This window comes from Mirounga angustirostris, unplaced genomic scaffold (genome assembly GCF_029215605.1).
Source record: "Mirounga angustirostris isolate CCGP_5_RB_7025 unplaced genomic scaffold, mMirAng1.0.hap1 SCAF_6, whole genome shotgun sequence".
NCBI lineage: Eukaryota > Metazoa > Chordata > Mammalia > Carnivora > Phocidae > Mirounga > Mirounga angustirostris.
The window spans coordinates 126,588,712-126,613,026 of record NW_026991714.1 but is presented as its reverse complement, the minus strand read 5'-3'; the positions used below and the strand labels follow the sequence as shown (position 1 = coordinate 126,613,026).

At 44.3% G+C, this 24,315-nt stretch overlaps 1 protein-coding gene across 1 annotated transcript in view; it reads right to left on the bottom strand.

The window, feature by feature from the left end:
• ABCC2 (ATP binding cassette subfamily C member 2) overlaps positions 1-24,315 on the bottom strand; it is a 57,019-nt gene that overhangs the window by 311 nt on the left and 32,393 nt on the right. Inside the window, exons 16-30 of the mRNA XM_045878609.3 lie at positions 22,304-22,480; positions 21,172-21,339; positions 18,325-18,505; positions 13,373-13,496; positions 12,948-13,083; positions 12,031-12,250; positions 11,737-11,891; positions 10,385-10,540; positions 8,730-8,929; positions 7,228-7,354; positions 5,260-5,361; positions 4,685-4,828; positions 3,634-3,792; positions 2,462-2,628; positions 468-662 (exon numbers count right to left, since the gene is read on the bottom strand). Coding sequence (XP_045734565.2) covers positions 468-662; positions 2,462-2,628; positions 3,634-3,792; positions 4,685-4,828; positions 5,260-5,361; positions 7,228-7,354; positions 8,730-8,929; positions 10,385-10,540; positions 11,737-11,891; positions 12,031-12,250; positions 12,948-13,083; positions 13,373-13,496; positions 18,325-18,505; positions 21,172-21,339; positions 22,304-22,480 — 2,411 coding nt within the window. The remainder of the gene's footprint in view (positions 1-467; positions 663-2,461; positions 2,629-3,633; positions 3,793-4,684; positions 4,829-5,259; positions 5,362-7,227; positions 7,355-8,729; positions 8,930-10,384; positions 10,541-11,736; positions 11,892-12,030; positions 12,251-12,947; positions 13,084-13,372; positions 13,497-18,324; positions 18,506-21,171; positions 21,340-22,303; positions 22,481-24,315) is intronic.

Sequence of the window (24,315 nt, the reverse complement as noted above, 5' to 3'; positions counted from 1 at the left end):
GTAGAATATACACAGTATAAGTCCATTTACATAAGTTTTTTTTTTTTAAGATATACATTGTTTAAGGGAGCCTGTGGTCTCCAAACAGTTTCCAAGATTACTGACATTACCCCCATATTTAATGTACTGGGCCAGAGTTGGGAAGAAGCAGAAAACTTCTAGTCATGGTTCTGGGGCAGCTGCTGAGACCCAGTGTAGTTGAGAGGATCTGTGGCTGGGCCTCCACCTCCCCACACTCAGTTAATAATCATATACAATTGCCCATTTTACCCTCAGGTCCGTTCCCTTAACCCTGTTGGCTTTCATTAGTTTGGTGTATAATTGTGGACAAACTACTGGAACTCTCGGTTTCCTCCTCAGTAAAATGATGGTGGCTAGACCTTCAGTTGTGGGAGATCTTACGACGAATGCTATTCCTGTCGCTCAAGGGCTCAGTGGTGTCTGTCAAGCTCCGTCGCCACACTCACTTGTCACTGTCCATGATGGTGTGCAGCCTGTGAGCGATGGTGATGGTGGTGCAGTGGGAGAACTCCTTCTGGATGGTCGTCTGGATGAGGTGATCAGTCTCTAGATCCACGGCGGCCGTGGCCTCGTCCATGACCAGAATCTTGGATTTCCGAAGCAGAGCGCGGGCCAAGCACAGCAGCTGCCTCTGCCCTATGCTGCAGCCGAGGGAACAAGCTGAGCATTAGCCCTGATGGACCAAGGCCTAACGGGGTTATGTGCACACACGCACGTGCCCTGCTCACGTTCCAGATCCGACTTTTGAAAGCCCTACTCCGAAATTCCCCCAGAATTAACACCTAACAGAAGAGGCTAAGACGAGGTTTTCCAAACGCTCTCCTACCGCAGGTGCTTCATTTTAAAATTCCTATTTCTGGGCTCTGCTCTTCTCAAGCAGAATGGGGAGGAGGCTCAGGATGTATATTTTTAATAAGCACCCCAGGCAAGTTCCATGTTTAATGAGTTTGGAAAACCCTAGCCTGGGAACGGTTCTTTGCATCACTAGGTGATATCCCAGCACATCAACAGCAATTCCAAAGTAAGATGGAAGGCCACCAAGTTCACCGCAGCAGTATTTGACCTGACACTGTTAATATAGGGTGACACTGCATCAGAATGCCCCAGTGGCACTTCTTAGTGGCCTTAGCAAACCCATTCATTATTTTAATGTGTAATTCTAGTCTCAAGGCTAATTATTTTTTCAAGGCCTTCTGCCTTGATTAGAGACGTAGCTATCTAATGAACATGATGTCTTGGTGGGAGATGCAATGTATGTGGAATTCGAATATGCTTGTAAAATGCAAATCGCTTTAATTTGCTAAAAGCCAGTAATGAAGGCTGGACCTCTTACTTATATAAAGCAGCTTTGGGAAATGATGTGGAGGAAATATTTGGGAATTCGCTAATTGCTCTTTCCTGCTGTGGCCATTAGGTAACATATTAAACAGAGGGTGGCTAAAGTTCTGTAATTCTCCGTAAGAAAATTTCTGCAGGAGATGGGAAGTCACCCAAGATGAACTTCCAGTTTTCCTCTGTAGTGTCCACACAGAGACCAGGCAAAACTGTAGTTTGGTTGTACCTCACTCCTGCCTGGCCCTGGGGGGCTTTCTAGAACAGCCTGGGGCCCAGGTGCCAGTCTGGCTTTCAGCTGCTATCTCTCTCCACGTGACCCATCTCCCATCACTCACCAGAGAAATGGAAGCTTCAACACCTCCAACCCAGGTTTGAAATCAAGGCCCTGGTCATGCCATTTAGGTGTCCCCCAGCATGGACAGAGAAAGCGGGTAGGATTTGTTGTTTTCACAAACCAGACGTGTCAAGGCCCCCGTGTCACATCCTGCCAGAGGGGCCCACACAGCCCCTCACGGCTGCGTATTCGCTACGTGACGTTATTTTGTACACAATCAATACGTATTTGTGCTAAAGGGTCTTTTCCATAGGCCTAAAGACCCACTTACATCCTGCTTGTTCCTAGATCTGTTGCTGATGGAAAACAAACAGGATGGCATTCTATACCAAGGCTACACACTGAAGTCACCTGGGCCCCTGATTCAGTGGGTCTGGGGTAGGTACTGCCTGGGCTTTGGGATTTTTATATATTTCCCCAAGTGGTTCCAGTGTGTAGCCTAGTTAAGAATCCATGCTCTAGGTAGTGCTTCTCAAGCTGTAATGTACACACAAATCACCTGGGAATCCTGCTAACATGGAGATTCTGATGAGCAAGTCTAGAGTTAGAGTCTGCATTTATAACAAGTTCCCAAGGGAAGCCAGAGTTACTGGGCCTCCCTTCTGTTCTGAGCTTCCTCAGCTCAGGGTCCATGCCCTGCCTACCACTCAAAAGGCACCCAGGTCTGCAGGAATTCTATGATACCACGGACTACCTAGCACCAGGAACAAAGGGGTGCTTCCCCCCACCCCCTCCCACTGCCTGTGGGGGAAGTGGGTTATGAAATGTTACCTAAGGTTGTCACCAGCCTCTGTCACTTCGTGAGACAATCCAAGTTGCAGCCCAGACACAAAGGATTTGAGGTGAGCCAGCTCCAGGGCCTTCCAAATCTCCTCATCTGAGTGGTTGTTAAAAGGGTCTAGGTTCATCCTCAGGCTTCCAGAGAACAGGATGGGATCCTGCAAGTCAAGGGAGGAGGGGGGCTATTGAGGCTCATGACAAAAAAGGGTCTAGCAGTTTTTTGTGGCCAGGAGAAGGCAGATAGGACTGGCCTGAGATGCAAAGCTGGCTAGTTGTCAAGCTTTTGCCAAGTTTCCGCACTGAAGACTAGAGGGGCAGCCACAGGATTAAGAGGAGTTCTTGGTTTTGTTTTTCATTCTGAGATTCGTTTATGGATTTCCAAGTTTGCCTCAGCATATTTTAAGAAAGTAAGAGGAATGCTCCACACCCTCAAAAGAAACTCAGGCCATGGAAGTGAAGGGATCAGGGGTGGGCAGGGGAAGGGACAGTACAGTCATGGAAGAATTTATTAGGCTTTTGAAGAAGCTGGAGAAAAGATTACATCAAACTGAGTGAACACCAGACAAACCAAAACCACCCCCAGAGACTTGGCTACAAGAATAGAGGAGGAATGGTTCTAATTAGGACCCACATACGGCACCGCCCGCCCCCCACCCAAGGAGCCTCCAAGGCAGACCTTATTTGGTAGAGTCCAAAGAGGAAGCCAAAGGGAAGCCTTTTTTGCTGATGCACTAAGCGTTCCACTTGCTGGCAAAAACCTGCCGCAAATTCCCTCCGCTATCTTTTAACCGTATCAAATGGGGAGTATAAAGCTTAATGGTTTCAAGCTTCAGCAGCAAAATTGCTAATGTTGATTGCAAAGGTCTTGCTAACCCAGGATGGGCTATAGAAATGCTAAATAATCATCTGCTCTATTGGACTTCTGTTGTGTTGCTGCCACCTAGCGGTTAGACACTGGCAGTCACACAAGCATATCCCCACAAAATGCCAAAGTTATTTTTTAAGTTCTGGAAAGGATGTGTCTTAGGGAACTGGCTTAGGTGTCCCAGGTAGCCTGCAGAAATGACACTGATAACTGAATATACATCAAGAAGAAGATGCATATGTTTCCTGCAGAAAAAGCTGTCCCCTGCCGCATGTACAGAGTAAGTTCTAGAGCTCACCTGGGGGATGATGGTCAGTTTCTCTCGGAGGTCATGGAGCCCAATGGAAGCAATATCTACTCCATCAATGATGATCTGGCCACCTGCAGCCTCTAGGATTCTGAAGAGGCCATTCGTCAAGGATGACTTCCCAGCTCCTGTCCTGCCGACCACACCAATCTGTAAATACAGTTCCTTTGCACATTAGTTCACCATGTACTTCTTTGGGGGTGGGGGGGAATGTAGCCTGGGGCATTCATAATCTCAGGTGGAAAGAGGAAGTGATTGACTACTTCATCTCTAAGATGTTCAACTGATTTTGGTTTTGGTGAGAAAAGTGCCCAGATGTCAGAAAAAGATGCCTTCTCATTCTACCTTCTCAATTGTTGGTTGATCAGAACTACAATGACTGTTGGAAATGGACACATCAGCAACTGTTGTTCTAATTATGACGACATTATAGTTTTTAAAAAAAATCTTTGTTTAGAAGTGAAGAAAAGGGAAGGATCAGGCCTCACATCAGTTGAGAACCTCATCAGCAGGACCTCAGCATCTTTACCCAGACTTTTTTTTTTTTTTTTTTTTTTTACACATTTCTACATTTTTACATCAGACCAAGTCCTCGGAGAACAGGAACCCCATAAGAAGGTGCAGGACTTTGTAGACCAGAGAACTAAGTCATTCCCTGCAGGAATCACCTCCACATTGCTGTTCTCACCAGTTCCTTCACTAGGCTGGGTGTTTCCGGACTTCCCCTCTACAGGTCATGGCCCTTACAGGAAATGAGCACCCATCAGCCAGAGGGGAAGATGCTGCTGCGCCCAGTGCCAGCAGGGAGACAGGAAGGGCTGAGCAGAAAACCCTTCCAGCCCCCGTCAGTCTGATCCCTTGTCAATATTCTGCCCCCTGGTGGTGGCACTGTGTCCCTGCACCTCCCCAGGGCCGAAGACTGCCCTGACCCTCTCATTCCATCCCGATGATGAAAGCCGAGTACAGCTGCTTTCCACCCCTGTGTCCAACTGTGTTCTGATCACAAGGACTCACGTTCAGGCCTTTCTTCCGCTCCACCTACCTTCTCCATGCTCCTGATGTCACAAGTGATCCCTCTCAATACAAGATCCAGCTCCGGCCGGTACCGCACTTGGTAATTGTTAAACCGGATCTCCCCTTTGCTGGGCCAACCTGGGGGGGGTCTCTTATCAGTCACCCAGGGTGCCTGGCAAAGAGACAGAAGAGAAGTGCTTTACATGGTGGCAACTCACTGAATAGTCCCCATAGGACTCATGTCACAGACTTCTGGATAGCAGTGTCCCAGCCATCTGTGGGCATCTGCATCGACTAGAATGAATTAGACGAGTACTTCCAGAAGGTTCCTACCCTATTCAATTAAAGAAACTCCATTCCACGATGCTGCTCTGCGGACTTCCAGAATGAAGACACCTTTAACTTGGTGCATTCCAAGACCCGACCTCCCCCTAAACCATTTCCTATTCTTAAGTTTCAAGAAATTGGGTTAAATTAGAGCAAGGTAAACTTTAGGAGAACCTTTATGACTCCATGTGAAATCACTAGACAGGGTAAAGATGCTCTCTTGAAGGAAACATTTTCCTTTTGCCTTGTCCCCGGGTTCTTCTAATTCCTCCTTACCTCGTTTTCCACTTTTATGTACTCATTTATTCTTTCAACAGCCACAATGTTGGTCTCTATTTCTGACGTCATCCTCACTAGCCAGTTCAGGGTCTGTGTGATCTATAGAAAAACCAGAAGACTAAAGATCATCCCAGGCTCCGAAACCAACTCAATTGGTCAAACTGTAAGGTCAGTCCAGTGCCTACTTTGTACCTAGCACTACGCCAAGCTCTTGGAGAGGGCAAGGAAAAGTGTTAGTGACAATCCTCACCTCCTAGGGGGAGGCAATGAGACCAGTGTGATCTGGAAGACAATTAAGTGCGCAACTGTGTGATGCTCACATGAAAGACAACATGAGCTTGGAGGGGCTTGGGCTAACCCGGGGTTGGAGAAGCCGGCAGGTGGTAGAGTGGGACCAGAACTCCAATCTCCTGTCTGTAAACCTAATGTTCTTTGTGGAAGGAGTAGTGGGTGGCATTCTATAAATGGGGAAAGCATAAGAAGAGGCACAGGGTAGGAAAAGCCTTCCAAAAAGCTGCTTCCACTCTCTGCTCTCAACAAGAGCCCAACCCTCAGGGTGGAGCATTCACATGGACCCTCCTTTACCCCAATAAACTCCTACCTACAAAAATACGTCTAACCAGCAGTAAGAGGTTGTCAAAGTCTGAGCCAGTCTAGAGCCTAGGGAATCTGTGGATTACTTAGAGGCAAGCTTCTTTCACACATAGACTTAGACCAGGGAGTTTTTGTTGAGCAAATGGTGGTTAAAAAGAGGGAGAGTACAGGATGTTGGAGAGAAGAGTAACCACTTTGTGTAGGTCGAACGAAATGAAATTGTTGATATTTGAATGTTTTTGTTTTCATTCAGTCTAACAGTTGTCTTTGCCCCATCTTCCTGAGGTCAATAAGCGTAAAAATGGGGGCGGGGGATGAAGGAGCAGTGGCACGAGGAGCTGACTAACTCTGGTGAACAACAGAGTCATTTTGGGTGCCCCACCATGATTGCCTTGGGCCTTATTAACTCCTAATGAACATAGCACCATACAGAACTCACTGGTAGTTATGTAAACCAATGTATTAGTTCCAAAGGTTATCATGAAAGATGGCCAAATGCCTCATTGAGCATCATTTACTGAATATTGATTGTAGTGCCAGCCACAATTTTGGACACTAGGAAATGTCTAACACGTACTGCCTCGTCATGCTAGGGATGCATTATATAGTTTTATTGGACTCTACCTTCTTTATTAGAATTAACTCTATTCTGTGATTTAAGAAAAACAAAAATAGAAGATATTCAAAAGACTTTCTGTTACTACTATATTATGGAAAAGAACTGGGGACGCCTGGCTGGCTCAGGTGGTGAAGCATGTGACTCTTGATCTCGGGGTCGTGCGTTTGAGCCCCACGTTGGGCACGGAGTCTACTTAAACTCATTTATTCTCTTGACTAGAAACAAGCAAAGAGGCAAAGAGAACTATCAGATTAAGTCACATTGAATTGCTTTCTTTTTTTTAAGATTTATTTGAGAGAGACAGTGAGTGAGTGAGAGAGAGAGAGTGTGTGTGCACACGAGTGTAGGGGGAGGGGCAGAGGGAGAGGGAGAGAGGATCCCAAGCCAACTCCACACTGAGCAGCACAGAGCCCAACGCAGAGCTCTCTCTCACAACCCTGAAATCGCAACCTGAGCCGAAACCAAGAGTTGGACACTCAACCCACTATGCCACCCAGGCACCCCTCAGATTGCTTTCTTAACTCCCAAGGGCAACAGAATTTTTGTCCATTTTTCCAGATGACACTGGTACCTACTTAGCAAGGAACATGTCCATATGTTACACAATTAGTAAGAGACAGAGCCAGAGTTTGAACCTCAGTCTTACCTAGTCCCTCTGGATCTAGAAAGGAATCGAACACAACTTCTGTGGTATACTCTAGACTCAATTTAAGAATAAATGCATTAATTTAATTCCCAACCTTCAGACTCACATTAAGTGCATTGGACAGAACAAAGCCCACAGTGTCTCCACTTAGGGTATCTCTATAAATAACCATCATCAGGGATGAAAAGAAGACAATCAGGTTCCCAATCAGCTCCAGACGAACTGCAAGCCACCTGTAGGGCAACAGAACCAGACAGAAAAGGGTCACTGATACTCACCTCCTTACCTTAACCAGCAACCTAGGTGTTCATGGAACATTTTGAGAGGGATTGAGTTGGTTGGGCTGTGTTCTCACAAGATGCCTCAATTTGACTATACCATATGTTCCTAAAGTCTTTTAAATAAATTGCATTTTAAAAGGTACTAGAGAAGTTTGCTAAACTAAGGGAATCCTATGATTCAGTGTCTCCCATACTTGCCAAATCATAAGAATCATCTGAAGTAATTGTTAAAAATACAAAATTCATGCAAGAAAATTCCTAGACTCTTCCCCAGGAGATTGATTCAGGGAGCCTAGGGTGGAGTTCAGGAATTCACTTTTTCTTTCTTTTTTTTTTTTTTTTTTAAGTAAACTCTACCCCAGCATGGGGCTCAAACTCACAACCCCAAAACTGAGTGGCATGCTCTACCGACTGAGCCAGCCAGGCACCCCAGGAATCTGCATTTTTAAACAAATGTTCTAAGTGATTTCTTTTGATTAGGCAGGGCAAATAATGCCAGAGAATCCATTTGTAAGGTTAGAAAGTAAGCACCACATGAAGGTTCAATGTACCCTGATTTCATGATTTTATTTTTTAATTTTTAATTTTTTCATTCTTGGAAACTATCTAATAAAGTATCTTTACAATCAGAGTCCTGTCCTGACCTCTCCATGTTCCAGATAATACTGAGCATCATGAGTCTGCCTTTGACACTTTAAGAAAATGTGGAAGCCACTCAGGAATTTTCACTTCCTGAAAAAGACCTTCTTCGTTCAAGGACATATCACTTCTTGCCAATGTCTCATAATGTTGCAGAAATGAAGAATGCTCACCCTACCTGGGGATTCACCTCATAGGATATGAGCTTTCCATTTATGTCATCACTGGAGTGACGACTATGGAGTCTCTTCCCTCCACCCTCAGCTTCTTTCACCACCCTACGAAGAGTGTCCTGCCTATGGAGAATCTCACATCTGCTCTCAGGGATGCCAACCACGAATGCCCAGCTCACCCACCACTTGTTCTATACTTGGGATACCAAATGCTTATAGAGGTTATTTGACTTCCACCAGAACTCTCTGATATAGGTTGTGTTCTAGTCATTGTAAAAACAAAAAATGAGATTTTTCTTAGAAGGTCAAGGCATTTTACCTATAGCTTGGTAAATAGCATAGTAGGCACAGGGACCCAGTCTCTGACTCCAAAGCCCATACTTCTACTTACGTGACAGGCATGACTGGCCACAGTGAAATTCACATCACTGGCTACACCTGCCCTCCCGTAGTTAATGTCAAACATGTAGAACCCCAAAGCGCATATTTGGGTAAATACCCTGGGGTAGCCTCACCTGTTAGAGGTAATCCAGGAGAAGACACATTTCTGGTTGGTGTCAATCCCCACCTCATTGTGTTTCAGAAATCGCTGCTGGTGCTCAAAGGCACGGATGACGGACAAACCTGACATAGTCTCACTGAAGTGAGAGTAGATTGGGGACCTGGTGACAGAGTCCAGACGTTTCAGCTGGCGGGAAGTGGCCACATAAAATATCTGGACCCCAAAAGTAAAGAGTCAGTCACATAATCATGTTGCATATGCAATACCTCTTCCTGGGTGGCCCTGACCCGGTGTCCTTCACCTTGATGGGCACAGCCCATATTTGAACAGGACAGAAGCCTCCAGCCTCACCTCTGGCTAGAGGAATGATGAGAGAGGCCCAAAGGAAGAGGTTGGTGGGGAACGGAAGACGATGAAAGTGAGACTATAACCACATGAGGAATTTTGTCAGCCTAATCCATATTCTCCCAAAAATCTGCATACATTGTCCAAGTGACAGTTTTTGTAGCAGCTAGAAAAATGGTCTCCAAATGGATTTTGTAAATTGCAGCTGGGACCTAAGGGCGTGGAAAGTGGAGATGGGCAGGAAATGGCCAAAGGTATCCTGAGGTTTAGATAAAAATTGAACAGAGTCAGGTAAGTGATCAAACTGTGTTGCAATGGTGTGTGAAGGTAGAGATAGTTCTGGAAATGTGTGGAGTATTGAGAGTCTAAGAACTAGAACTAAAAGTGTGCAGATGGACTTTGAGACACAAGGGTTGAAGGATGAGGTTCAGTGGTGCTACTAGATTCTGTGAAGATTTGTTGAAACCAGGGAAGAGCTGGGCATTTGAGAGTCAGAATTCAAAATGTTATAGCTGGAAGTTTCCTTAAATATCCTGATTCTTATTTGTTGGTTTGTTATTAACAGCCAAGAGGCTGTTATTGAGATAACAAGGTACCTGAGGAACTTAACACAAATACCAGGGGGTGTCACCTTACCATAGATGACAAGGCTGCCCTTGAATGCAAGAGTTTCAGAATTGTTTTCCCAAGGTGAACAGGTCATCCCAAAGAATCCTCTCCACAGCTTGCCTCCCCTCATCAGTTTTTAATAGGGGAATGGAGTCCCTTCCTCTTGCTCCAGTGTTTTTGTGAGGCTTGGCTTTCAAGCTACCTGTTCCCTCAAGAACATATTGACATTGAACCTGTCATCCATAGACATCCCAGTGAAACTAGAACTGCCCTGAGGTGAAAAGAGATCTAGCTCCTGCTGAGAGACATCTCCCAGCAGATAAGCTTAAGCCAATCAAGGAAGCAGCCATAGCATAAACCTTCTAGAAGCAACCAATGACCTACCCATTACGGGGGATCTTACAGAACTTCAAGATCGTCCAGAGCCAACCAAAAGGTCGTCTTGGATCCAAACATAAATCTGCCTCACATAAGCTTCCGGGGGGCAGCAGCTAAGGTGAGATTTGCTGTGAACCATATACCAAGTCTATTGGTGCTGACACTTGAGCTTTAGACAGTGGCCTATGGATCCTTGGTATATCAATAGAGGACTAAATGACAAAGATGCTGGAGAGGACTGAGTGACTAGCAATAGACAAAAGAGAAGATTCTCAGGAAAGAGCCTGGGCTTTTGTAAGTAGAGAGGAGAGGAGACCTAGCTATTTCCAAACCTACCTGAACAGACGCATAAATGAGGCCAAGAGGAATGATGACGACAATGAAGATTGGAGTGGCCGTGCAGATCATGACAAGGGTGCTGATTATTCCCAGGAAGCACAATATCCAGCTGCGCAAGGATAAGGGAAGGGTATCATCCACTGTGGAAATATCCTAGGAACACATAATTAGAAGAATGGTATACTAATGGATTCCTGTGCCATTTTCCATCATCCTGATTCCAGCAGAGAATTTGATTCTGGGTTCCCAGTGACTCCTTCATTTAATCATTTCATGACATTCATTTGCAATATACTGTTCTGCTCCTCCCAGTAACCAATCTCATTTCTGTAATTTCTTCACCTTTCTAAATCCCTCCAAACAGATATGCAGGTACCCTTCACTTTTTCAATAGACTTGGTAAAGGTTTTCGCTCTTCTCAGGGAAATTCTCATTTGTCAAATTTATTAAACAATTCATACATTGTAAGCTAATAGGGCCTTACAGGTAAATCCTCCTATAACCAAGCCAATTCAATTAATCTAAGTGTACACGGGTCCTAATTCCATTGAGTACCTAAATAGAACCTGGCACATAACTAGCATTCAATCTGTATGAACGCTCCAGCCCCGTCAGTAAGCATTCTAGTGCTCCTATCAGGTGCTCAGTAAGTGCTGTTGAATAAATGAATGCGAAGAGCTCCAGGGTCTGCAGTACATGGACACCATGTTTTAGACCCTCATTAAAATTACAGGTGGCTCTCTTCCATAGTCCAGACCCAATTTATTCTTAAAGTAGCAAAGATAGAAGCAGGAATGGAGCAGAGACCAAGCCAAGGGTTATTCTGTTTTCTCTTTTATTCACTATCCTAGCCAGTGATGGTGCTTTTACTTGTGTTTTTCCTTCTGCAGAATAATCCTCATTTTGCTTCTACCACCAACCCCCTGCTCCACCATCTCCCTGGCTAAGTAAGTTCCTTCTAGGACTTAAGTTTCATGTTTTCTGACATTTCCCACCTTGTCACCCGGCTGAGCTAGTACTGCTGTTCTCTGTCACTGTTTTGTACTCCCAGAACACCACTATATACACATCATTGTTACTGGTTTTATTGTCTTCTATCATACTCCTTTATTTCCTCGGTTGTCTCCCTCACTAGATGGTGAGTTCCTTAAAGGACCAGAGCTTTTCATCTCTGTGTCCCCAGGATCCTTGGGACCTCACACAAGTTATGCAATAAACATTTGCATGCTAAGTGGACCAAAGAACTCTAACTGCACGGTGGTGCCTAGGGGGACAGGAGAATTCTGTCCCTGTCAGAGTGGAAAGATCCTCAGCATAAAAACACATCATACAGCGATTTAGATACTTACACCAGAAAACCTGTTCACAATCCGGCCTGTGGGTGTTGTGTCAAAAAAACTCATGGGTGCTTGAAGGATATTGGTTAGCAGTTGCCTATGAAGGATGTTTGATGCGTGAGTGGAACCATAGGCATTCCAGAGATTTGCTATGATCACAAATGCACCTAGAAATGGAACCAGTCTAGTCAGCACAATGCACAGGACTTGTACCAAGGACACAATGGCATTTTTCCCCCTGAGTCTAGGTAAAGTACATAGACCAGACAGATTCTCTAAGAGATGGCCATCAACCATCAGACGTACCTTGTACTAATCCCAGAGCTCCATAGACGCCAATTCGCAGGTCCCTCTGAGACGCTGGATAGTTAGTGCCATTAAAGGTTTTAGAGTCATTGGTCCAAGCACTGAGCCAGAGGTTGGATCCAATATAAGCCACAGAATTGATCACATAGGCAAAGATGATGAAGAATATCGAAAACCATCCTACTGCTTGTAGGTACTTCAGGTAGATGGAGAACTTCACCTGAAAAGCCCCCACCCTCAGTGTTAGAAATCCTAATGGCTTTTCGTGAGGAATTACCTAGAATATCAATCACAAGGGGGAGTGGAGTCCCCTGGAAAAGTGGATAGCAGCTAGCCAAACTTGGTATTCTGTGGTCTATTTCTGCATTGGGCCAGGGTAATATCGGTGCTGAAATATAGTGCAGGGGAAATAACATTACATTATTAATGAGCTTCTAGATGCAGTTAAGGGAGAAAGAGATAAAAACAGTGGGACAACAACACACACACAACAGAGTGGGATGGGGGTTATACTGCAGACCTTGGAATTTGTCTTCATTAATTTGGACTTAAGTTAAAACCAGGTTTAAGGTCTTAAGTTTTATTAATTTGAATCGTGTGCTCTCAGATTGATTAGTGTTCTCTGGCTCCCAGACTTGCATCTCAAAGCAGTTTTGTTGTTCTCTCCACCTATCAGAATTGAATTACTCATGAAATGTGCTATGAGGATATTCACGGGAAACCTGTCATTCTTGGAAATATGATTTGATAGAAAGCCCAAAGCCTCTACCAACATTTCAATGACAAATTTAATGATTTGCAAGGCACACGAGACCTATCCCTCCTGTAGGTATGTATTCAAGTCATCAAACTTTAAAATGTTCAGATCCCAAGCCTTATAGATCACCACAAATGGTACTTTTTATTGTGGTGCTCACCTTTCCAGTTTGTATGAATTCCTTCTTAATTAGTTTCTGTCCTTTCACTGGTTCTTCCTCCTCCTTCAGGGTGTTCACATTCCGAGTTTTCAAAGAGTTTCTTAGGGATTTCCGATGCCTGCTATTGGACCTAGAACTGAGAAATTGAGAGGGAGGAACACATTCTTGAGTGTGCAGGCACATCCTGGGGTCTTCTTGCAAGCACATGTCACAGTCACTCTCCTTACACTGAAGTGCATTTCAGAACAGATAGCTCTGGGGAAACACGCCACCCCACCCCTCCTCTCCTCTTCATTCAAAGAAACAAAGCAAGAGCTGGGAGTGTCCCGGGGTCCCCTCCCTCAGGAAAAGCCCACAGATAAAAAGAGAATAATCAAGTGGAAATAAGGAAGTGACAAAGGCTGCCAGTTGACGAAATGACCAACTTGCGACTGAGTATTTGATGAAGACTGTTCTCTCGTTTCATGGTTAAGGAGGCCACATCCTCAGGGATTTCCTCCACACTGGGCATCAGCCCACAGTCATCTTCTTCTTCAGTGTCCTCGTTGACTAGGGAGATACATCAAAGGTTAGGGAGATGGCGACATAGAGCTGCAAAGTTCTATGAACAAGGAGAATTCTTTTCTGATCTTGCTGGCCCCTGAGCAAGAGATCCCAGATGTACACACAGGCTGGTAATTTTGCTCCAGGAATATTACTGATTAGTACATCTTCTCATTGAGAAATACCAGGATAAAGGAGAGAGGAGTTTCTAGAAGAAGAGAAAATGGTCAAAAGGAGAGAAATATTCCCAGAAGCTTCTCAGTTTCTTTGCAGCAGGAAAAGAACTTTTTAAGGGTCATAGTAGATAAGCAGAAGAGTCCCAATTCTCAGAATTGACTAAAGAGGTGAGCGTAAATGAAAAATGTTCTTGAATTTCAAATAACTTTACAAAGTTTTATGAATTTAAAACATTGTTTATTTTTATTCCTTTTCCTTTTAGAGAGGGAGAGGGAGAGACAGAGAGAGAGAGGGAGGGAGAGAATTCCAAACAAGCCCCAGGCCCAGCATGGAGCCCAACATGGGATTCGATCCCACAACCCTGAGATCATGACCTGAGCTGAAATCGAGTCAGACGCTTAACTGACTGAGCCACCCAGGCGCCCCTGAATTTAAAACATTTTAAAAACATATGCTGCAATAAGAAATAAATTTTTAAAATTAAAAATAAAATGTAAAACAGCCTGGGCATCAGTGGCAATGGTAAAGACTTCTGGAAATTGGTAACTCCATAAAAGCAATGGCAAAATATTATTAAAATCAACTTTATAACTCTGAAATTAACCAGTCTTGCAACAATCCAAGGAACATTTATTTAAGAAAAATGGCTAAATCTCAGTAAGAACAATAAGTTTTGTGATAGTTTACCCCATTCCCATCCCCTCTTCCCTTAGATCTGCTGGAGCCTAGAATATTAATAACCTTACAAACATAGTAACTACAAAAAATCAGCAGCCTCCTAACTGCTGGAGGGAACAGAATGTGTTCAAAACTGTCCCAAAAGCCTCATCCCAGAACCAAATCCAAGTCTGTCTGCCCGATAAACAGCAAAGGCAATCACTGAGATATTGAGTATTCAGCAAGGAAAGGGTTTATGCAAGAGGAGGCCAAATGAGGAGATAGGAGGACAAACCTCAAATCTGCCTCCCCAAAGGAGGAGAGTCAGGGGAATTTAAAGGCAAATGAAAAAGGTCTGGGTAAAAAGTTGCAGTTGTGGTTACCAGTCCCATTAACCCTTTGGTTACCAGTTTCAATCCCTAGAGAACTGTCATTATTTGACCTGGCTGGCAGTTCTCTAGAAAACCACATTCACAGGGCTTGTCTTTATTGGCCCGGACTTGGAACTAGCTTAAATAATCAGCAGCAACTATTTAACATCACAGCTGCCTGAGGGATGATTACAGTTGGGGCAAATAAGAAGCTAAACAAAAACTTAAAAGGAAAAGCTGGGGAAGAAGATACCCTTAGGGAGCTTTGATATTTTTAATGTATTCCTAGCAATCTAGAGTGCCATACACATGGGTAGGGCTGTGCACATGCTTAAGAAAGAAGTGAAAAGGCCCTATTCTCTTACCCCTGGCTAACTTTCAGACTCTGGGCAAGAAGGAAACAAAAAGGTGAAGTAGAATCATGAACTGCCTGCTGGAGTGTTAAGGACATGCCTTCCCTCCCACCACATGCACATGCACACAAAGCCTTTCAGAAAAAGCTGAGTGACTTATTGATTCCAGGCCCTTAAGGAAATCTCTGTCCAATCATTAGCTGACCAACCAAGCGGAGACTTCCGTGGCCACATATGACAAAGAATACAGATTTCCTAAGAACTAGTTCAGGAAACTAGACAGGAGGAACAACAACAAATCCTGGCAGGGGAAGGAGGGGAGAAAAATCTTATTTCCAGAGTTGCATTATTTAGAGTGACCAGTTTTCAACAAAAAATTGTGAGACCTACAAAGCAAGAAAGCATGGGACCATATACAGGAAGAAAAAAAAAAAAAAGCAGTCATCTGGGAAGTAAATTGGAATTACCAGAGAAAGACTTCAAATTGACTATTATAAATATATTCAAAGAACAAAAGGAAACCATGTCAAAGATCTAGAGTATGAGTTCTCATCAAATAGAGAACATCAATAAAGAGATCAAATTTAAAAAAGAAAATAGAAATTCTAGAAAAGTACAATAACGAAAATGAAAAATCCACCAGAAAGGCTCAAGGGCAGATTTACTAAGGAGATTGAGCCTGTGACTTAATTCAATTGACCGTCTTGGCAGACATGCTGCTGGCTTGGATTGGAGGGGACAGAGACAGGACTATATGAAGGGACCCTGCCAGACTTCTAGGATTCTACAGGCAGAAAATGCACCAATAGAGCTACCCAATTGTGAACATGGGCTATCCTCCAAGAAAAGGGAAACATGACCCCAGGGTTGGCTCCTCCTCAGTTCCAGAGGGTGGGCCCACTGCCCAGGGCTGGAGGGTGTGAAACCACTAGCCCAGGTTGAGCCTGAACAACAGACAGCATCGGCCAAACAAGATCATTATCAAACCTTAAAATCTGGTGGAATTTGCCCTGTGAGATTTTAGATTTGCTTGGGATTCATGACCCCTTTTTTCCTACTGATCTTTCCCTTTGGAATGGGAATGTCTATCCTAATGCTTGCGGGTCTTACTACTGAAGCAGTTATCTGATTTTGCAGCTTGACAGATGGAGAAGAACTCTGCCCCAAGACTCCAAGTCTAACTCACAACTGATTTGCGTGAGTTAGATGATGAAATGTGGGACCTTGAATTGACATTCAGATAAGATTCTGGACTTAGAGTTGATACTGGAATGATTAAGACATTGAGGATGTCGGGATGGTACGAATGTATTTTGTACATGAGAAAGATATGAATTTGGGTATGTCAGAGGACTGGTGTGATAGACTGAATTGTGTCCACCACCAAATTCATATGTTGAAATCCTAACCTCCATTTCCTCAGAATGTGACCTTATTTGGAAATAGCCTCATTGTAGATGTAATTAGTTAAGAGGAGGTCAGACTAGAGTAGGATGGGCCCCTAATGCATTATGTCTGATGTCCTTATACAAAGGGGAAATTTGGATGTAGATGCACACATGCAAACCACATGAAGATGAAGGCAGAGAACAATGTGATGTGTCTACAAGCCAAAAATGCCAAAGATTGCCAACAAAGCCCCAGAATCTAGGAGAGAAGCCTGGAACATGTCCTTCCCCATTACCTTCAGAAAGAACGAATCCTGCCAACACCGTGATTTTGGACTTCTAGCGTCCAGAACGGTGAGAAAATAAATGTCTATTGTTTAAGCCACTCAGTTTGTAGTGCTTTGCTATGGCAGCTAATTAAGAAACTAATACGGCAAACCAGTATTGATACAGGTCACCTTGCCCTCCTGTCCTTCCCTTCATTCTGCCATGTCATGGCCTATACCTTGAGTCCCAGAACCAACAACAGCAGCATGCCAGGCATTGCTCAGAAATAGATAATCAGTGTTTACCAGAACAAAGGCTGGATGAGCTGTTTTGCAAACTGACCTTTGTACATAAAGGACAGGATTCTTCAAAGGAGACATCCACCCATGGGGGTTTATAACAGAATCCAGAAATTCAGATCATGGCCAAAGGCGGCAGGGGTGAGGGTGGGGGGAAGGCTAGACTTAGCATAAGGAAACTGTTGGAGCAGGTCTTGGTGATGTGGTTGACTGAGCAATGACTCAGGGGAATTAAGCATCAGACACTGCCCTTTGGCTTGGGACATTTGGTCCCAAAGCAGGTGGCTTTTAGTTTTCTCCAGGCCAGTGCCTAGAGTACATAAGGACTGATGGAAAATTCTGGCCTCTTTCTTTCTGCTGGTTCATGGTGCCCCTGCCCCCGTTTCCTGGGATGGCTGCCAGTCACCCATAGCATCCTGTTCTTTGCTCCTGCCGTATCCCCAACACTTACAGACTTTCTGGTTTAGACTTCTCTTTCCATCTCTTGTGCTCCCCAGGGTGGTTTTGAACACATTTCCTGACTTCAACACCTGCATGAGTCCCCACTTGCAGGCTCTGTAGCTACTCCTTCTCCCAACTGACTTTTGGGATGCACCCTCCAGATCTTGCTTTCTCAGGCTTGATCTCCTGCTGGTGACTGCTACCCGAAGCAGATACCTAGAACTATGTACAGGACTACTGTTGGCAGATTCTTGGGAAGGTCCTCAGGGATCAGGGCCATTGCTGACTAGAACTAATTGATGACGCCAGTGATGGTGGTATTAGGGTCTGTTCCTGTGGTATACTGTGAGACCATGCAACTGCTATGATCTTTCCTGCTTTGAAACACCCAGTGGTTTTTGGTATATTGGTCAAGATGCCTTTGTTAGGGCTTATCAAGAATTTTGCAGTACCCTATCAGTACCAGCCTATAAAGCTGTCCAGGAAGTGGTTTTAGTGGATTCAGGGTAGGTGGGGTGGGATGTGTCATTTGAATCAATAGAAGCACAGCACCCCTAAAAAGGGGCCCCTGATGCCACTAGTGTTTTTTCCACAAGGGCTAATCACCCTAAATCTTTAGTCATGCCTTTCTAGTGTCCATCAACTGCATGTCAGAGACCATATGAGCAAGATGAGCCCCCAGTTTGGCTCAGACACAGAGTTTCTATGTCTGTGTTTCTTTACAGAGACATAATACAGAAAGAACAGATTTTGGATCTCTGGATAATTCACTTCCAAATCTAATCTACTGGATACTTAATAGTTCAGGAAGTAAATAGCAGTTTATCACTCCTACCCTTTCCATACCCAAGCTTTATTTTGTTCCAATCTTCCTTACATACCTGTGGCCTCTTCCACAGGACCAGTCTGTTTTGTGAATGTCTTCAGAATCTTAGCAAACGATCCTTTCTTGGCCAGCAGAGTGCTGTAGGATCCCTTCTCCAAGATGGTGCCATTCCCCAGAACCACGATCTCGTCCACTTGGGGAAGAAAGTGAATGCTATGCGTCACCAAGAGTCGAGTCTGAAAAAACAACAGTAAGTTGTACCACTGCCTTCCCACTGTGAGATTCTCTGTCCACAACCATCCTTGGCTCGCTCTTGAAAAGGAAAGGAAGTAACCTCCTTGGGTTAGCTAACTTCTCCTATGGGTAGCTAACTTCCAATTACCCAGAATGTCTACCACTTTCCTTGGCTTGCTCTTAAAAAAAAAGAGAGAAAAAGAAAAACAGTCATCTTAATTCACTGTAGAGCTGAATGTAGCCCTGACCATTTGACCTCTTTTACTTCCTCTTTCCTTCCCAGTACCTCATCCTAACACCAGACCCTGTGTGTAAGATGAGACTCCTTCCCTTGTGGATCTATTCAGTTATTTTCCTGTAGTGACATCGAGGTTTGTCCTACACACATTCTTCCAGCTTCCTGGGAGCTTAGGAATGTCACTTGAGATCAAAGCCTATCAATATAACCGATGCATACAAACCTAATAACTAGCTAACTAACTTCCCCTTCAAATAACCAGCTAACCAACTGAACTAACAAGAGCTGCTCAGATTCTTTCAGCACATTAGAGAAACTGTAGGGGCATCAAACTTTGTCTTCAGCTCAGGCCCTCCCTGGTGTGGGAGACTTGGCATCCCTTGTATTCCTGTGTATTTTTTAACCACACCAACCAATGAAGAAGGGACTCCAGTCGGAGAAAGACAAAGGCTCATGGATCAGAAATGCGGTTCAGACAAGGGTCATGGGGTTGAAAGGGCCTCTGGAGAGATAACCCAAGCCACCGCCTCTGCTCTCTACTTCATAGCCCCACAGAGAGTAGATCCCTCTTATCTGGAAGACCCAGGAAATGCTTACCCTCCCAGTCTCTGCTCAAAGCCAACTCTTCTGAGAGCCTTTCCTGAGTCCCCAGGTAAGACTTGGGTATCCCTCTGAAGCTTCTATTGTAGTTTGTATAGACTGCCATTAAAATAATTCTTGTATTACAATATTATTGTTTGCTTTTCTGTATATCTTCCCATTAGATTGTATGTTTACTTGAGGGCAGGGACCAGACCTTTTCATCTGTGCACGCCCAGGCTTTGCAACAAATCAGGCACAGAGTGGTATACAGTTCACGAATGAATGGAGCCAAGAGGGCTTACGGACAGGAGCCAGAACCAGGACTAGCAGGGAAGGTGAGTTCCTGTTGACTCACTGATCCAAGAGAGGCAAAGGCCCTCAGAAGGACAGCAGCCCACCTATCCTTTAACTGGTAGCGAGCAAAAAATCTTGAAAGAAACAGGCCGAACACAGATGGAGTTTTAATGACCAGTACTGAGGGAGATGTTCTTGACAGCCCTCATCCTACACTTGCTGTTGGTGAGCAACACATTCAAACGCTCAAGGGGCTCTGTCAGCCCACTGTGTCTGGACAAATGTGCTAACCGGCCCTTGGTAAGGAAAGCTTAGTCTTCACCTACCACCGGCTCTTGTGACTTGTTCTGCCTGCCTTATCTGTGCTGTCTCTCAGGAGCATTGTGAGAACCAACGAGGCAACGCAATCAAAGTGCTTAGCACCGGCCTGGGACATAATGAATACTCAGGAAATGTTAGCTTTTTTTTTTTTTATGTTCAAGTTGAGTCATCCCTTCCAGGCATAAGCATTCCTACGTCCTGCAAGGGATCCAGGGAAGTGCCTTCTTAGAGCGTAGCTCTAATACCTGCAGGATGACCTCTGTCCCACCAGTGAGGTGAGTTGTTGGGCCCTCTGGGAGGTTTTTGGACACCAACCAGGTGTCCAACAATTCAATTCAATTCTGACACTGACTTCCTGGAATTAGCACAAACCCCACAGCTTACGGGCTCAGTCCCATGAGACTGACCGGACTTCAGATGCCAGTTGTAAGTCTTGGGCCACCCATACTTCTGGCCAACTAGCTATAAAGCCCCTTCCTCGTGAACAATTACTTGCTAGAATGGCTCATAAGATCTCCAGAACACACTTGACTTATGTTTGTCAGCTTGCCGAAAAGGATACAACTCAAGAAGAGTCAAATGGAAGAAATGCACAGGGCACTGTGGGGGTATGGGGGGTATGGGCTGCACCTGTGGGGCTTCCCTGCTCTCACCACCTGTGCCATCCTCTTAGCACCTTCACGCCATCACCAATCCAGAAGCCCTCTGAATCTCATTGTTCACAAATTTTTATAACCCTGTCTTCAGCCCCTCTCTCCCTCCCCAGAGGTCTGTAGGTGGGCTGAAAGTTCTAACCTGCCCATCACGTGAGCTTTCTCTCCAACAGCCCTGTACTGAGGCTATCAAGGGGCCACATCCTAAGTCACTCTTTAGGCTTATGAACAAAAACCACTCCTACTGTTACTCAGGAAATTCCAAGGGTTAGGAGATCTGTACCAGGAACCAGGGACAAAGACCAAATATAGGTCTTATTATACCACAGGTCTCAAAGTGCCTTTTATCACAATTGATCATCCTAAGAGGCTCAATGTCAGAGCCACAGAATAAGGCTTAAATTAGCCAGTTCCAGCACAAGCCATGACCTCAAGATGGGAGGTTTCATGGGTCCTCTCCTGGGAGACCACGCCTCAGCAGCCTAGGAGGCAGGTAAATAAGGAAATTTGCTTCAGGATAGCAGCAGTCCTAGGAGATGTGTCTCCCCACCCCAAGGTCTTCTTTGCTTTAGTTTCTCACCTTGCCTTTCAATAGGCCCTTGGGACCTAAGATCTTATTGAAAATATGCTTTCCCACATGAGCATCCACGGCTGACAGGGGGTCATCCAGAACATAGATGTCTGAATTCTGATAGATAGCTCTGGCCAGGCTAATCCGTTGCTTCTGACCCCCACTGAGATTTATACCCTGAAGAAGAAAATAATTTCTATTAAGCACTACTCCATAGTTCAGCCTTCACAGAGACTATTTATTAAGGAGGGGAAAGGAAGAGATTTGCCTCAATAAGGTATCAAGGACTTTAAACTCTTACAAGTTCCTCTATATAAATAAATAACTTTGATTCAAATAAATTACTTCAGGCCCAATTATTAAATATATGTCCAAATTACCATTTTCTATTATATGATTTACTTGTGATTTTTGTTTCCTGCCCCGTAGGAATATAGAGCTAGACCAGGGCAGATTTTCTCTATTTTACTCATGGATGTAACTCCAGCACTTAAAATAGTATGTGGCACATAGTAGGTCCTCAGTAAATGTATGTTGAATTAATGAACAAAATCATTCTAGAGCCGTATCTTCATTAGTCTGCTAATATCTGAAGATCCATGTCCCCCAGAGACTGCTCTATTCATTGTTAGTGATAGGGAAGAAAGTTGAAAACACCCTAAATATGTTACCAGTTACGCTGTGACCACATAATGGATACAGTAGAGTCATTAAAAATCTATTTGTAAGAGAGGCATTCAATAACCTGAGAAAATCATTCACACTAAATTTCTAAGTGTGTGAAGGAGATTATCGGGACCATTCTCTGGGCTTCACTCATATCCAGAGGTAGAGTCAGGACACCTAAGTTCTGGTCCTGCCTCTCTGCTCCTCCCCCTGTGAGGTCAGCCTTGGGCCAGGCACTGGTTAGTTAACCTCTCAGATCCTCATCAGCTTTCTTTTAGAGGACACAATTCTAGTAGTTGCTTCCAGCTACAAAATTTTAAGTTTCAAATATTGTGTAAACTCGTGTTTTCTGGTATTTGTTCCAACCCGACTACCCAAACTGGTAAGCTCTTCTACTCCCATCCTCTTCACCATCCTCACTTTTTTGTCTTCGCTATTTCTTCACCCTTTCAAGGTCCCTTGGGGTTCCAAGTACCTTCTCTCCAATCTCAGCCAGGTCTCCTCCAGGCAGCACTTCCAAGTCTTGGAGAAGGGCACAGGCTTCCAGAATCTGCTGGTATCTCTTTTCATCCAGCTCTGATCCAAAAAGGATGTTGTCCCTTATGGTGCCGTTCTGGATCCAGGATTGCTGCGGGACATAGGCTATGGTGCCCTAGATGGGAAGGATCAGAGCACATGACAGTTGTATCTCCAGAAAGGCAGGGTTGAAGGAGGCAATGGCAGGATGGGGAGGAAAAAACAGAACTTAGATTTGAAAAAATGAATGCTAGGCTAACTGAGCATCTGATATTTATAAATGTGCTTGTATTTATTGCACCAAACAGGGAGAAAGATTCGATATCCTATTCATCACTTAACCCCCCCCCTTTTTTTATTTTTACTATCACTTTCTAGCCATGATCCTAAAAACTGGGGGATGAACGCACAAGTTGCTTCTAGAACAAGGTTTTAGTCAGACCCCAGTGAGTTTCCTAAGACCAACAGAGGGCTAACACTGACAGGGGAGATGACATAGATGACATTTTTAGGAAGAACCAAGAGATTTGAATTAGGGTGCCAGGCTGATGCGTGAAGCAGATCATATCCAAAGAGAGATGGAGCCTGACAAAGGCCTGTGTTTGAGAATGAGCTTACTTATGAGGTAGCAAGAAAAAGCTTCCTAATATACCTGAAACTACTGTAACATGGTGTGTCAACTATACTCAAACATTTTTTTGAAAAAGCTTCCCAAAAGAAGTTAGGAAACATGGGGCACCTGGTGGCTCAGTCGGTTAAACATCCGACTCGATTTCAGCTCAGGTCTTGATCTCAGGGTCATGAAATCAAGCCCTCCCCCACTTGCTCACATGCACTTTCTGTCAAATAAATAAATAAATCTTAAAAAAAAAAGGAGTTAGGAAATAGATTTTAATCTGTAGAGTCTGTTCTGCTATACTGCATGTTTATTTAATGTAAACTAGCTCATAAGGGATTGGTAATCAGGGAATAATGTCAGTATAGTGTGGAAGAAGCATTAGTTCTTAATTTTCTAAGCATGTCAGTGTCAAGCAGAGGGGCAAGCTTTCTCATAATTAAGAAGAAATGCTTAGCAATATATGAAGTTCTTAAGGAAAAAAGCTAAAAAATCTATTGACATGCCCCCCCTTTTTTTTTTTTGATGCAAGTAGTGTCTGGTTAAATGATTCCAAGTACTTATAATTTCCCCTAAATTTAACTCTCTAGGGAAGCAGAGAGTGCTAATAAAGATACTATGAAAAGATTTATTCTCTGTTAAAAAAAAATCGATGAAGATGTCTACACCCTCTATCAAATTTCTGTATTGGAATCAAGTGCCCTCAAAGACCAAGCTCTCAAAGGAGGAGGAAGGTGGCCCAGGACTAACTGTGATGCTGAGTGTGATTTACAGTGCGGCTGTTTTAATTGCTGTTATTGTTATTGGTTTTGTTGGTACCTAGGTTACAAAATTATGGGTTTTTTTTAAAGATTTTATTTATTTAGGAGAGAGAGCACATGAGCAGAGGGAGGAGCAGTGGGAGGAGCAGTGGGAGGAGCAGACTCCCTACTGAGCAGGGAGCCCAACTTGGGGCTTGATCCTGGAACTCTGGGACCATGACCTGAGCTGAAGGCAGACGCTTACCCGACTGTGCCACCCAGGCACCCTGAAAGTTATGTAAGTTTTTAATGACACTTTAGAAACATAGATAAAGAATTGCCTAAGATTATTTATTTGACAGAGAGAGAGAGAGCACAAGCAGGGGGAGCTGCAGGCAGAGGCAGAGGGAGAAGCAGGCTTCCCGCCGAGCAGGGAGCCGGACGTGGGGCTTGATCCCAGGACCCCAGGATCATGACCTGAGCTGAAGGCAGACGCTTAACCAACTGAGCCACCCAGGCGCCTCTACTTTGAAGGAAGAGAGCTCTATATAAGTTTTCAAACTGAAGTATACATATGGGAATCACCTGTGAACCTCATTAAAAATGCAGATTTTT